At 40.5% G+C, this 15,833-nt stretch overlaps 1 protein-coding gene across 6 annotated transcripts in view; it reads right to left on the bottom strand.

Annotated features, from left to right (window-relative positions):
- Positions 1-15,833, bottom strand: part of RERE (arginine-glutamic acid dipeptide repeats) — a 389,301-nt gene that overhangs the window by 103,007 nt on the left and 270,461 nt on the right. For all 6 annotated transcript variants that reach the window (XM_019746719.2, XM_019746720.2, XM_074334103.1 and 3 more), the window contains 3 exons: positions 12,347-12,395; positions 5,364-5,488; positions 4,169-4,268 (listed from right to left, as the gene is read on the bottom strand). In XM_019746719.2, the coding sequence (XP_019602278.2) occupies positions 4,169-4,268; positions 5,364-5,488; positions 12,347-12,395 (274 nt within the window). The remainder of the gene's footprint in view (positions 1-4,168; positions 4,269-5,363; positions 5,489-12,346; positions 12,396-15,833) is intronic.

The following is a 15,833-nucleotide window of genomic DNA, read 5'->3' as shown; positions in this document are numbered from 1 at the left end:
GTTCAAGGACGGAAAGATTCAATATTGTTAGGATGTCAGTTCTTCCTAGACTGAACCACAGATTCAGTGCAACTCCACCCAAAATTCCACCAAGCCTTTTTAAAACTAGAAACTGGCAAACTGATTCTAAAATTTATATGGGAATGCAAATGACCTAAAATAGCCAAAGCAATCTAAAAATCAAGGACAAAAATAAGAGGACTTACATTACCTGAATTCCTATAAAGCTGCAGTATTCAAAACACTGAGGTACTGATAAAAAATGATAGGTATTAGGTCAGTGAAACAAAACAGAATCCAGAAAAAGACCAAACATATACAAGCAACTGACATCCAACAAAGGTGTCAAGGCAATTCAATGAGTAAGGTCTGTTTTCAACAAATGATGCTCCAACCACTGGCATCTGTGTGGAAACGGATGAACTTTCACCCACCCGCTACTTCGCATCACATACAAAATTAATTCTAAATTAATTTCTTGCAAATGTAAGAACTGAAACTTCAAGAAGAAAGTACCGATATAATCTTGGCAATCATAAGGTGATCAAAGATACCTTCATAAAGGAAAGTGATATATTGGACTTTATTAGCAAAATTAAATATTTTGCTTTTTGAAAGACACCATTACAAAAAAAAAGTCATCGTATGGGAAATAATATTCACAATACATATATCAAAGGATTTGTTATCAACATAGCAAGAACTCTTACAACTAAATTATACTAAACACAACTCAATGTTAAAAATTAAGCAAAAGATTTGATTGGACAAAGATACTTCACAAAAGAAGATATACAAATGGGCAACAAGACGTGAAAAGATGCTCAACATCCCAGTTAGTCAGGAAATTCCAATGAAAAGCCTCAATGAGATATCACTACACACCCATTAGAATAGCTAAACTTAAAAAATTGACAACATCAAGTTGAGGATGGTAAAAAACTGAAATCCTAACACTTACTGATGGGAATGGGACAGCCACTTTGGAAAGCTCTTTGACAGTTTCTTAAGAAGCTACCCGCACATGTACAATCCTGCCAGTTCACTCCTAGGTATTTACTCAAGAGGAACGAAAATATAAATCTACACAAAGACTCGTTTAACAATGTTCATAACACCTTCATTCCTAATGGCCCAAAGCTTGGAAACAGCCCAACTGTGAAGGGATAAAATATTGTCCAGAGGAACAGTACTCAGCAAATAAAAAAATGAACTACTGCTACTGCAACAACATGAATGAATCTCAAAATTATTAGGCTGAAAGAAGCCAGACCTAAAAGATCACATACCACATTATTTCATGCATACGCTATTTTAGAAAATGCAAACTAATCTAAAATGAGAGAAAACAGTAGTTATCTGATATTGGAAGAGCAAAGGCTTATAAAAAGGGCACGAGGCAACTTTTGGGGGTGTTGGAAATGTTTTGTATCTTGATCACTAACAGTTTCATTGGTGTATTACATACGAAAAAGCTCATCAAATGGTATACTTTAAGTCAGAGCAGTTTATTATACATAAAGTATACCCCAATAAATTGTTTTAAAAATTACACACTAAAAATCTCATTTGTAAGAAAAAACTGGCAGTCAAAATAAGTAATTCATAAAGAACCAACAGTTCAAAAATTTTCTATTTAGTGATTAGTTTAAAAAAATTGAACTACTGCATTTATTTAAATGCACTTATATTTAAATACTCCTGCTGATTGTTAAATATACTCTAATGTGGCCGTACTGCAGATTTCATCTATTTTAAATTTCTATATTGTATTGGGAAATATGAAAAACAGGTTTATTCTAAATTGATAAATGCCTAACCTTGTTTTGACTCTACGCTATACTGTAAGAAAACAAATACTTTTTACATGACAATGTACTTATCTTTTTAATTCATTACTTAACATAGTTCAAAACTTCTGTTACTCCAATGAGGTCAAAATAAACATTAACTTCTCACCAGAGTTTTCCATTCACTTCACGTTTCATTAAAGGAAGTGCCTACAACTACAACTCTCTGCGAGCCAGTACAAGGATGAAGTACCAAAATGAAGGTGGCCGCCAAACTTTTCCATTCGTCACAAACCGAGCACAGGACTCAGGCCTCTGGCGGCTGAATGCACTCGTATTGCACAAGCCGGCCCCGGGATCACCTTGGGCTTGCAGCGACAAGAATTTCAAATGATGGGCGGGCAGCTTCTCAGAAATCAAAACTCATAAAACCCAAACCCTCTGGCAATGCTTAGGAAAACTTCAGAAGGAAGTAGCTACAAAGGGCCTGGGGCAAAGCGAGCCTAGATTATTTCTGGATTGAAGTACATCTCCAGAATCCTCAGAGGGTTTGGAATAGAAAGCGAAGAAATCAGATAAATACAGGGAAGTGCCCAAAACAGACATTTAATTAACCATGGTAATAGCTTCATTATTCAGAATTCAACAGATCAGCACATCATGAAAGGAGAATTTTTTTTCATGAAGCTTTTATACAAAAATCAACAGAAAACAAGCTTACATCCAAGAGTTACTTTGAAAATATAGATTTTTTTTAGGGTATTTTGAATTTATACATTCACACCGACATCTACCATAGCTACTGCCTGCAGTGCACCAATCTCTGAGTCTGTTTCCTTATTTGTAAAATAATCATGATGGCCCTTCTGGCTCTATCATTATATGTTCAGAATAACTATTCCTTATAAAAACAAAACCCCTAAGTATCAAATAGGTGAGAAAGTAAACAAATATATATGAGAATGTGAAAAATCATTCAGTTATTTAGAACACGCATATCCTCAGCAAGATCATTCAATCTCCAACATACAAGAAACTGTTATAATGTTATGTAATACCCGAGAAACACAGTGAGACCAGGAATAAAAATCAACTCTATCATATAGCACATATTCAGATATCTATAGCTTTCCTTAAAAGCAAGCTGTAGAGTAGAAAGATCCGTAAATTGGGAATCTGGGTTATTTTCTACCCTCCCTTACAAACTTTTTGGATTAGGACTCAAAAAGTCATCTGGCCGTTTTGAGCCTTGGATTATTATCTATTTAGAGATGGGAACAGATGACTTCGTAAGTCCTTTCCAACTATAGTGACCTCTCAAGAAAAAGAAAAACAAAAAGGGTGCTTTAATTACATTTAGTTAATTATCAGAAGAGTTGCTCAGCCTCATGCTCAATAGCCTATGTAAATATATACGTGACCATCTAGACTTTTTATTAATATATAAAAATCCATAAAATGCATTATTACTTCTTCAGTTTTGATGATTTCACATTAGTAACCACATAGAGAAGAATTATGTCAAGAAACCTGAAAATACATTAAGTTTCCTAACCAGCCCTACAGGATATATTCGAAAGTCAAAAAGGAGTGTCCAGAAAAGGAAACGGGTCTCGGTAATCACACTGTTCGCAGCGGTGTGAGCTGTTGTTCTGAGCTGCTGGGTGTGTTACGAGACGGAAGCAGATGAGACATCATGGTGGGATATCATGCAACCAACTCAGGACCCTTAGGCTCACTTGTCACCTTTTACTTTAGACTTTTTTAGGGATTATTTTTAAAAGTTAATTTTGCTTTATAATCACATGAAATATTCACATGGTTCCAAAGTCAAATCTATAGAAAACAAACTTGATCGAAGCAGCCTAGCTCCCTCCCTAGTCCCTCCGTGTACTGTGGCTAAAGGCTCAGACCCAGGGAGGGGCAGCGTCGCTGACGGTAACACAGCTCGGCCTGTGCATCCGGATCGTAGGGCCTGACCCTGGATCATGACTTCCTCGCGCCAAGCTGTTTCCTCGTGTCTACAATGGGGATGACAATGGAACCAGCTCAGCTGGTTGTTGCGAGGAGTCATTAAATCCCCTGTGCACACTGTTCCCCTTGTGGGGTCTCAGTCAAGATTCACCACCAGCGTTAGGCTCTCAGCTGAGGCTCAGCGCCATCCGGGAGGACAGATGCAGGCCGGGACATGAACCGGACGTGCTGCTGCATCACGGGCCCAAGGTCTTGGGAGTCCTATGGCCACGCCCACACCTCATCCAATGCCAGCGCCACAGCACAGCGGTCACTCCTGAGAGCCGAGGCTCCTCATACACCCCTACAGTCAGCGCAGGGCCAAGGAACTTTCTTCCCACCCAGGGTGACTTCGAGAGACTCACTGTGTTCAGAGCATTGAGCGTCGTATCGTCCCGAGAGGCCGCAACACAACCATCCTCTGTGGAGCCCCCATCACACATGCCTGCAAACGCCGCCATACTCCTTGGAAGACAGGAAGGGAAAACATCAGTACAGAAACTTTAACCCTCAATTTCCAGAGAACATTTTCAGCCCAGACCAAATTTCATTACTACATGCATAATAAGCCAGAGTCCTCGGTCCTGCTTCTGCTCGTTTGACACAGAAAAAAATGTACAGTTCTGTACAGGTCACCCTTCACTCACTCAGAAAGAGAGAAGTTACTTTTACTCATGTCCATTTGTGTTATTCCTACTCTTTATTTGTACTCAGATTTTAGTTTTGAGGGCATGAATAATCTAAAATTACTTCCCCACAATTGGTTAGATTACAATCTTTTGAAAGAAAAGTCTCCACGGAACAAAATGTAATCCTGGGACTTAATCCCATTCATGCTACACATCAGCTACCATTAGGTGGATGAAGGTAAAAGGAGCCAACAGGAAGGAAGCCTCAGTATTAGTCGTGACTCACGCCCCGCAGGCAGCCTCATGTACGTACGCCTGCACGCTTGGCACCGCTGACCACAGAAGAGCCAGAGCGAACAGTCAGTCACAGGCCTGGTTTCAGTGTGTAGTTTTGCACATTGTGATGCCTCCCAAGTCCAAGCAATCGCTCCAAACAAAGGAAGGCCTCCTGCTTGCACTACGAGTGTCAGGGACAGATTTCAACTTCTCTTTTGTAGTTCAGGCATTTGCAGGCTAGCAAGTCCTCATGTAGGTAAGCCACAAAAATGCCACATTTAGGCCTGGCACCAATGAATAGCCATCAAGTAGAGAAACCTGTGATGGGGTCTGAAGATGGGCTGCATGAGCCAGTTACTCAAGTGTACAGAGAAGTGGTGATAATTGCACATATGGCTTAGAACGTTTTCCTCCTGGTGAGTTGTAAGAGCTAATGTGGGACAAGCCTCAAGAAGGAAAAAGTGACTTTACCATGTTACAACTCTTTTCTCTGTTAAGAAGGGTCAGGGCTCTGATTATACAGTGAACAACAAAACTTGAAGTCAGAGAACGCCCAAATAGGAATAAAATTTCAGGGGAAAGGAGAAGGTGTATTGCCTCCACGTCAATTGAGATGGCCTAATTCAGAAAGCAGGCTGGGGCGAAGTCCTATTACCTTGCTGCCCTCAAGTACATAAGGAGGTCACAATCATTGACTCCAGGCATCCAGACCAGCTCCTCATGTTGGGTCACAGTGTCACCATCTGGAGAAGGGAAGGGTTGCAAATCGGGAAGTTTGGCCTGTAAAACAGGGAAGAAGAAGTCACAATCATGGTGTCTGCAGAGCTGCCTCAGGCGGGCCCTGGGAACAGGTGCAGTAGCTCACAGGCCTCTTTCTTTAGGCAGCCGGGAAATAACAGCAAAACCATGAGTCACTGAAACTGGCCTGCAGCACATTTCAGGATCCTCTGGCCACAGAAGATTTCACAATGGAGCTTAATCTCTACTTAAGGAGCAGCAAATAGTGTCAAAGGTAAAGCAGGGCCAACGAGACCCACAAAATGAAACAGAAAAGGACAGTGTGAATAAAAGGAAAAAAAATGTCTCAGGAGATAATAGCACCTTGATGAAGACGAGAAAAACACACACTTCAAATACAAGTTTACAAAGAGACATCTGCAAATAATGAAATCTCACCTGAGGGTATTTGCTAAAAAATTAAATGAACTATCCTATCAAATTAATGTTCCTTCCTCTCAAGAGAGTCAATAACAATATGTCATGGTAAACATCAAAAACAGACTTAGAATTGGAGCTAACATTAAAAAGAGTTGAACTAAATGATGGTGATAGAAATTGGGTGAGTGGTGGCTTCAGGAGGAGAGCACTGCCTGAGGGGCAGGAAGGAACTTTCTGAGATGACAGTGAGACAGGTTAGTTAGCATGTTGCTAGGTAGACAGGCGGGTCCCTGGTGGAATAAACAAAAAGCAGCCATATTCTGAAATTCCAGATCCTGAAATGTCTCCTTCACTCCAGGACTGGGACATGAGAATACGCCTTGAGGTTAATAAATAATCTCAAATCCCTTCTGGCCGGACAAAGGAGCAGATCTGATAGACAGGAATGGGTTATTTCGTTAATCCCTTCAGGATGGGCAAACAGGACAAACCTGATGGATGAATTCCATTAGAAGGTTCCAGCCCCCTTCCCCAAGCAGATAAGGGAAGGTGTAAAAGTAAGAGCTTTTGCCTCAGTCACTGGGCACCCCCATTCGGGACGCCCTCCCGCTCGGGAGCTGCAACCTCTTCTCCTGCCTCTAATAAACTATCTTCCTGTACAACTCCTTGCCTCTCCCTAGTCCGTGTGTCCATTCTTCGGCTTCACGAGACCCGATCCCGGCCCACACCCAGAAACTGCCGGCAGATCCAACATCATCTACATCATTTGGGGACTCACAGAAAAATATTCCTACATCAACAGAGCTGTTCTGTGTCTTGATATGAACTGTCACAGCAGACTCACCAGTATCCATTAGGTACGAACAGTTCAATTCAGTGAACATAAGTACAATAAATCAATTTAAAATATTTACCATCAGTGCCCCACAACCAAGATGTAAACACCTGGAGCACTTTCCCATCCTCACTCTGCTGGGGCAGAGGAAGAGGAAGCAGGTACCACCAGAACCATCAGAAATCTATGAAAAGCCAGCCATCTGCAAGACACATATGTTCTGATTGTCTTAAAAGATGAACGTGGACACGTTTAATATTTTAAACTAAGAGCTGCAGTTTCAAAGCTGCCGTGTCCACAGAACCCAGGTAAAAAACGTAAGTGAATTAAGCAGGCAGAGGATAAGGCGGCACCGTCCAACAGAAAAAGAACGAGAGCCACATGTTTCATTTTAAATATTCCAGCATCCACATTAAATGCAACAGAACCACTTTCCGATATGGACTAGCCACGTGCCAAGCGATCAAAGCCACATGTGGCAGGGGCTCCCATACTGGGCATGCAGGTATTAGGTCCTAAGGAGTGAAAAGGAGAGCGCGGCCACATCCCAGAAATGGTGCCACGCAGAATGAGAACCAGTGTTTCTGCATCCTCCAAAGTCCAAAATTCTTGATGAGTATGTGAAAGTGCACGGTTTTAAATGTTCGTCATTCAAGTTTTTAAGACGATGGTGTGCCAAAACACACCATCGGTGGGCCATGTGGACCCCAGGCCACCAGTCTGCCACCTCTGCGCCAGTCACCGGTTATCTCTGATGTCTCTAAATGTGTATCGAGCACTTTCTCTGAACAGGGATGCTCTTATTTAGTACTGACTTTTATAACATTTAATTGGATGCTACAATTAGTTCTGCTTAACATACTGTGAGTGTACTAGAATAAAATTAAAACAGTAAATATTCATGTCAAAAGATCTTTAACGTCTGTACCGCATTCTGCTTCTGCAGTCCCAGGTACAGACCTGGTGCAGTAGCTGTCCAATGGTTGTTTGTTAAGATAATGAAAAGGTATTACCGTTGTGGGAAAGGACCAACCTCCCTAGAGAAAAGTAAGCTAGAAATACAATTAGATAGTTTACAGAAAAGGAAATGCACATGGCTCTTAATCATAGGCAAAGATGGTCTACCTTGCTGAGAAGAGAAATGTAAATTAATGACACTGAGGTACCATTTCCTATTTATCCGGTTGACATAAACTTCCAAGTGTGACGATATACATGGCTGTGGCAACATGCAAGGCTGTGTTGCTAATATGAACACAAAATGGTACAATCTCTATGGAGGGAGGTTTGTAAAGGTCTCAGAATTACCCGTGCACTTGTGCTCTAAGTAATCCCATCCCCCTTCTAGGGATGTCTCCCAAAGATACATTGGCAAAAATATAAAAACTTCTATGCACGGGCTATTTACTGCAGCATGACTTGTAACAGCAAATTACTGGAAGCGACCCAAATACCCATCATCAGGGACTGGAAGAAGAAAGTGTTACAGCCACTCAGTGGGGCTCCGTGGAGAAGGAGAGGAGGAGGGGTTCCATGTACTGCTCTGGAGGGAACACCAGGATCTACTGTTAAGAGATCAGAGGAAGGTGGCACAAGTGTGTGTATTCTGCTGCCATCATCTAGGAACAGGGGGTGTGGGGAACATAAATAAGAATTTAATTTTGTATGTATAAGAGACTAATATAAACATAAGGATAAACCACAACCTTAAAAACAAAAATGATTATCCTTCAGTGAGGGAGGAGGAAGCGGACAGGGACAGAAGGAAGACTTGTGAACATACTTCGTTTGTAGGTTTGACTTTGGAGCCATGTAAATATTTTACATAATTATAAAAACAAAATTAAGTTTAAAGAACAACAATCCTTTAAAAACTCTAAAGCAAAATGAAACAAATGCATCTAGCTATGCATTAAGTTGGTTCCTCTCTAGGAACCATTTCAAGTAACTTTAAAACATATTAATTTGCCTGTACAGCTCTACTGGGACATATTCTCAGACCAAAACAATATTTAACAGTAAGCTGTTTTCAATAATCATATCGTTTTTACCAGTGTGAGTACTGTTATTCTGAGCTGTTTACATATGTATTATGGGATTAAAGCAAATGAATACTTAAGTTGTTATTTAAAAATGGGGTTTGAGACGTGAGAAAAAGATACAGATATAGATGAAAGAAAAACAGGATTAAAATAAAGTGTATGTAAAAAAATTTGAATTAGAAGTATCAGCAAGAAGCCCATCACACATTTTACTCTTAAAAAAGAAGAAAAGGGAAAAAAACTGTATTTCCGAATCTGTTCCCTGAAAAGGCCTGGAAACAGTAACCCACCCAGTAATAACGAACACCCTTGCAGCCAGTGAAAAAATGTCACTTCCCACTGAAACACTGAGGAGTCCTGTGAGGAGAGTTCAATTCCAGATCTAGGGTAGAGAATGAACAAGGCAAGACATTAGCCCCCAAATGGATCATTTAATCTCCAATAAGAAAAACTGCAATTGGTTAAGCAGATAATGAATAATTTTAAATCTACTAGTGACCAGTGGAAGATGCTGGGAAACCAACTCAATATTTTGAAAACTGGTAAATAGAGGGAAAGAACGAAGCGTTTATTTTGCCTTTCCTGTGTGATTCAGGGAATCAAATAGTCAGTAAGAGGAAGCATCATTTATTCAGCTAATAAAGGAAGGAATGCTAGGATTTGAATGCCACCATTTTGAGATCCCTAATTCAACAGTGGGTCTAAGTAACAAGCAAAGGCTGCAAAACATCATTAACAGAGAGACACATGTGACCCTTGCTAGATGCACATAGATAGTATCGTCCTGAACTATTCCTGCCAGGGGAGGGTACCAAACTAGAATGTGATTAAACCACCAGACTTAACTACTATTTTTCAAGATATGCCAGCCATGAGGGAACAAGTTAAATGGCACATAAAGATGCAATCCAGCCAGATACAGATGTGTGACCCCTATAGGACAAAATACTCAGCTTCTTTAATACATAGAGGCTGGTGCAAAAGTCATTGCGGTTGAAAAGGTTAAAAATTGCAAAAACCGGAATAACTTTTGCACCAACCTAATAAATTGAGAGAGGTGGGGGAAAATATGAGAAACATGAATTTAAAGAGATCTGTGAGACATCAAGTAGTTGCAATGGAGGACTCTTATTTAGATTCCAATTTGAGCTATAATAATTAAAAAAATAAAAAAGAAAGTGAGAGGGAAATTTGGACAGTTGACTATTAAGAAATTACTAATTTGAATTAGGTTTGATATATTGTGATTGTGTTTTCTGAAAGAGCTCTTATTTTGGGGATATTTACAAGTAAAATGATATAGTTGTGATTCATTTCAAAGTAATGGTGGTAGAGGTGTGAGAAAGAATAAATTAAACACGTTTTACCATAAATTAATATGTGTGAAAGCTGAGTAATAAGGAATATGAGTAATAAGGAATAAGGAATATGGGGGTACTAATCTTTCCCTACTTTTGCATATGTTAATATTTTACCTAATAAAAAAGTTAAAAATTTTTAAGAAGGTAAACGTCGCCAATTCATAAAAAAGTCCTGTTATATTTGGCGCTCCAAAACACTTCTTTTTGAAGATCAAACCATACAGAATATATTTATAATCTGATACAAAATAAAAATCTGATTTTAAATGAAAGTATACAAAAATCCAAGCATAGTAAATCTGCTCCTTTCTAAGAATTTAAACGTCTTTTAGTTAAGAACTACATTTTCTGTTATGGTAGGGAGAAAAATCTGTAAAATAAAATTCTAGTACAAGGATCTCAAGACACTGGAAGCACAGACAGAGGCAGAAAAAACAAGTGGGAAAATACAGTGGCAAGAGGGAGCAGTGAGAGATCTAACCCAGTGGTTCCAGGCAAGTACAATTCCTTGGTTAAAATGTAACTCCTCAGCCTGAAAGCACAGAAAATACAGTTTCGTTATCAGGATGATGGGATGCGACAGGAACTTAACTCCCGTTTGCATCCATCAGCCTACAGTAAAACTGGTGTCATTGTATGTCGTTTGGCTTCACATCATAGACCCTATCAACAACACTAAGCAAGGACTTACTGTACCAGAACAAGGCAGACATTAAGGGAAAGGTCCTCTTGCAGCTTCTTTCTGCCTATCTCAGTTACGTTCCCAGTTCTGGGATGAGAAGTATCTCCTAGTAATTAGATGCCCCTGATGGTGTCTGTGTTTTTGTTTTAATATCTCTTTACTTCTTAATTTCTTTCTCATTACAGACTTAAAATAGGTTTTGAAAATCTGAATGACGTACAAGAAATGCTCAAAATCTAGACAGAAAAGGACTAACTAGATAGACAACTAAAACCTCTGTGCTCTTATAAGGAGTTGCCAGGATGTGATGGCTGACTCCCCGACATCCATTCCAACTCAAACGACAATCCATGCCATTCGTGTTGAACCCATTTTCCTCATGGCTTCGAAATGGATACATGACCAACCCATGCCAATGAGATGTGAGGACCAATGGAGAGCATGTGGGAGAATATCCTTTGCTTCTAAGGGGAAAAGAAGGATGATCCCTTTTCTCCTCTCAACATTTGCTACATGTCATTCACTGTAAGGTCCACTACTATTTTGTGTGCATTTAGAAAGGAGGAATGCTGCCAATTAAATTATAATCACACCACAGAATGTACAATGAAGCCTGTCAGAGATAATAAAATGTGAAGGAAAGAAGTGCATCTTAGTGTCAGTGAAATTCAGCCACTGGCCAACGGAAGAAGCCAACCCATGGGAACAGCCAAACACCAAGAAAGTCCCCGAGAAGCAGAACCTGGTCGTGTCTGACCAGGATGTGATGATATGTGAGACCACAAACAGCCAAGGTCAGCTGGAGTTTTCTGCTCCTGCCCATCAAAGCATCCTAACTGATAGAGAGATCAAAAGAAGAGCTGACAAACACCACACTGGAGTCTCAGTAAACAGAATAAAACATGAGAGGGCACAGGTCACAACACAACAAGCTTCTGACTGACAAGTATCCTCACCATCTTGCCTCTGCTGCAGGAAAAGGAGTTTTTAAAATGTTCAAATGAAAGCATGTGGTGACCAAACGTTTATCGATGGGTGAATGGACAAACACAACGGATTACTCAGCCTTAAAAAGAAATGAAATTCCGACACAGGCTACAACATGGTGTGCCCTGAAGACACTGTGCTAAGTGAAATAAGCCAGATACAAAGGGCAAATACTGTGGGATTCCATTGCCGCGAGACATCCAGAGCAGGAAGATTTATACAGAAAGTAGGGTTGTGGAAGCCAAGAGCTGAGGGACCGAAGAATGGGAGTTAGTGTTTAATGGGGACAGTTTCAGCTTGGAAACGTGAAAAACCTCTGGAGGTCGGTGGTTGCACAACAATATGAATGTACTTACTGACACTTAACTGTACACTTAAAAATGGCTAGAATGGTAAATTTCACATTATGTATATTTTACCACAATTAAAAAATAAAAGTATGAGGTAACCTGGAAAAAAACCTTTGCGTTTATATAAAAATTCCCTGTAGCAATAACAACAGTTCTAAGTTGCTGCTCCACAGACTAATAAGAAATGAAAACCTACTAAAGAAGCTACTAAAATGTGCTTTACCTGATGGCTGGGACCAACCCGAATTTCCCCCTGGGTGCTGTTCAGCCTCCTGTCATGAAAAGAGTAGATGAAGTTAGTAAATATAGTTTTGACTTAAACATTCACACATTTTTCAAGGAAAGTAATTCACTTCAAATAAATGAGGCATAACTCAGGAAGAATTACCTTCTCCACTATCTGTAATGTTGCCCTGCACACACACACATCTCTAAAACCTTGTTCTCCTAAAAACCCCAGTACGGCAGCTTGCTGTCGTGAGTTCCTGTGCCGTTGTATTTCCACGCCTCAGAGAGGCACATTCTACAGCAGAATCCCAACAGATGTTTCTTCTTTTCAAAACATTTCAGGGTCTTCTACCATAAACCTTATTAAAATGTAGACCAGGTAACTTCTGGTTCCTCGCACACAAACTGGGTCATTTACTTCATTCATTCATTCATTCATTCATTCATTCATTCATTCATTCATTCATTCAACAGATAATTATTAAGTACAAACTATAAGCCAGAAATTGTCCTAGGTGTTGGAGACGAAAAATGAACAGAACAATGTCCTTGCCTTCTTGGAACTTATATTTTAATTCAGGTAAAAAACAAAGACACAGATAATAGATCAAATGATGATAAGGGCCAAGGAATCAAGTAGGTGGTAAATGATGAAATATTTGTACAGTTCTTTATACGGGACAGTCAGGAAAAGTCTTAGTAATAAAGTGAAACGTGAGCAGAGATGAAGACACGAGGGAATGAGCGCAGAGGGTCTCGGAGGTGAATGAGCTCCTCTTTTCTGTCTGTGCCATTCTTGCTGCACTTGCAATGCCCACCCTCCTCTGCTCCAAACCCTAACCATCCAGGGTCCTTTGCAAAGCCACTATTTCCAAGAAGCCTTTCTTGATCTCCTCCTCACTTCACCCCACACACCCACAGAAGTGTGGGGAGTCTTCCTCTTTTCACTCCTTCACGAAACATTCACTGACTATCTTTCTTGTCCTGGGCCTTGCACACGGCACTTACTGGGTGCAGCGATGGACCAAGAAATACAGCCCTTGCTCTCCCAGACGGAGTTCCCAGCCCCCAGCTGCCTGCTTCCCTCAATTTGAGCCCTGACTACCTGTGACATTAGGAAAACCCTTTCTGTGCCCAGTGACAAGTCTCTGTTGTGTTGACAATAGTGCCTCGGAGAAGACTCTCACACATGAGAGCTACTCGATAAATACTTCTTGACTCAGACTGAGCTGAAGAGCATTAAGAAAGCAGCAAAGGACCAAACAGGAAGCAGTCTCTTGTTTTTCTCCCATGCATTGTTACGTTTGAAGTTGTTAAAAATGGATTTAAAAACCCGTTATTTCCATCAGGGGCCTTGGGTCCAGCACTCTCCTCTTTTAATCTAACAATTCTTCCCATGACGAGTCTCATTTTGGCAAAGGTGGGCCGCAGATAGGACAAAGAAAGAGAGACGAGTAACAGAAAGAAAAGACATGGATCCCGTACTTATGAGCTTAAAACCCGTCTACCAGGGGAGGTAGCATCCATCCCCTCCACACCGGACAGGTCCAATCACTACAGTCATAAGCACAAAACATTTCAGGAGAAAGAGCACAACAAATCCTAAGGGGAGTGACCAAAACTAGGCAGTCTTCAAGAGGAGACAGTCTAGGACGTGGTTAAGTCCCAAAGACACCTCTGAAGGAGACAGCAGCACAACAGGGAGAAACAGGACTTCCCAAGTGGGACAGACCCTGTGGGGTGGCGGGGGGGTCCGTGCTGGGAGAACAGCTTGCCCGAAGTGCTGACTTCAAAATACAAGTCATCCTGGTTTCTTCAGTAGGCAAATGACCCAGAAGCTAGAAGGTACGACTAGTAGGAATTCCAAGAGGTTGTTTTCAGAGATAAGTAGAGGAATCAAATAGGCCAGGCAGCTATTTTCACCAGGAAACTTCTTTAAGAAAAACAAGCAGTCAGTGCATTACCATTTCCCTTTTAACTTGTTTGTTTCGTAACTAGCTATGAACAAAACTAGCTGCCAAAAGCTCTCTCCTTTATTTCTAAATACTTTCCAAATGCTTGCCTGCCTACACGTAAGTGTTATGTGGAGCCAAATGTATCATCTCAGAAAGCTCCGGCCACAGCCCATCCAGTCACTTGAGCCCACAGCTCAACTTTCCGGCTCTTCTAGAAGGTCTATGTGATGCCAAGGTGCTCGAGTGGTTGGTTATGAAAGCATTTCCCCACTGCTGCTCCACACGCTGCTAGGTCCTCCATAGCTCCAGCACAAACAGTCCTGGTTCATTCTGTTTTAACACTCTTCTCTTTTTTATTTTTGTGTGTTTTCTTTTTTGGTTTTTATTTTAATGTTTTACTAAGCCAGTATCATATTTAGCTAAAAAATTTAACACACTGAAAACAAACCCCAAAATACATTATTGAATAGAACTACTTATATCCCACTTACTTGTGTAAAAATTGAGGCTAATAATTATTAATACTGCCTATAAGTTAGACAAGAAAATGTGTTGGGGTACCCTAAGAGCCTAAATTAATTTCTCTCTTTTATGTTTACATCCATGAAGGTTACTAATATGGTGAGTAGGTTAAAAAGCACCAAATAAAGGTAAAACAAAGAACCTTTTAAAAAGCTTATTAAAAAATCAATTTGACAACAAAAGCATTTGTTAGTCATACGTGCCTTTCAAATATTAGGATTTTATACCAAGAGAGTCAACACAATTATTTTTGAGCAGGACTGGGATCCAAGGTAAGCAGACAATGGCATTAGCTACCATATCCAGGAGCTCCAGAATACAGAATACATGGTAGAAATACATTTTATGCTCCAGATACAAAGAGGTAGAGAGCAACACACCCCATTAGAGGGAACTGGATGCACCCGAGAGAAAAACTGTCAGAATGTGAACTAAAGATGAAAGATGAGAAGCAAGCTTCATGGGAAACTGCCAGTACCCAGCTGTATCTGAGTTCCACAGAACAATCACCACCCTCCCCTCTTCTGACAGCATCCAAACTCTAAATTAAACGTCCCTCCCCGGCTGCCTCCCTGCTCCCTTCTTTCTAAAGCTCCTTTTGTGTTTCATACAGCATGTTAGAGGATAATAGCCCGCTATGACTAATTTGGACATTTCCTACCTCCACCCACTCTGGGACTGCCAGCTTCTCGAGTACAAGAACGGATACTTAATCCAGGTTTTGTATCCCCCAGAATCTAACACAGTACCTGCCTGCCACTGTTACGCACTCAGGACAAAGGGAAAGTTCCCTGGCTACATGAACATCTCTGGACTACGAAGACGTAAAACGTGACAAAATCACCAGAACTGTTTCTGTAAGTGTAGTATCAACAGCTGGTAGAAAACACTCAACAATCATATGCTGACTACTACATTTTCCCTCGTACGTATCACAACAATTCTCAAACTTTTTGGTCTCCAACCCTTTTACAGTCTTTAAATTACTGAGCATCCCAAGAAAGT

The sequence above is a fragment of the Rhinolophus sinicus genome, linkage group LG06, assembly GCF_036562045.2.
Source record: "Rhinolophus sinicus isolate RSC01 linkage group LG06, ASM3656204v1, whole genome shotgun sequence".
Taxonomy (NCBI): Eukaryota; Metazoa; Chordata; class Mammalia; order Chiroptera; family Rhinolophidae; genus Rhinolophus; species Rhinolophus sinicus.
Note: the sequence above shows the minus strand (reverse complement) of the source record. Positions and strands in the feature narration are given on the sequence as shown.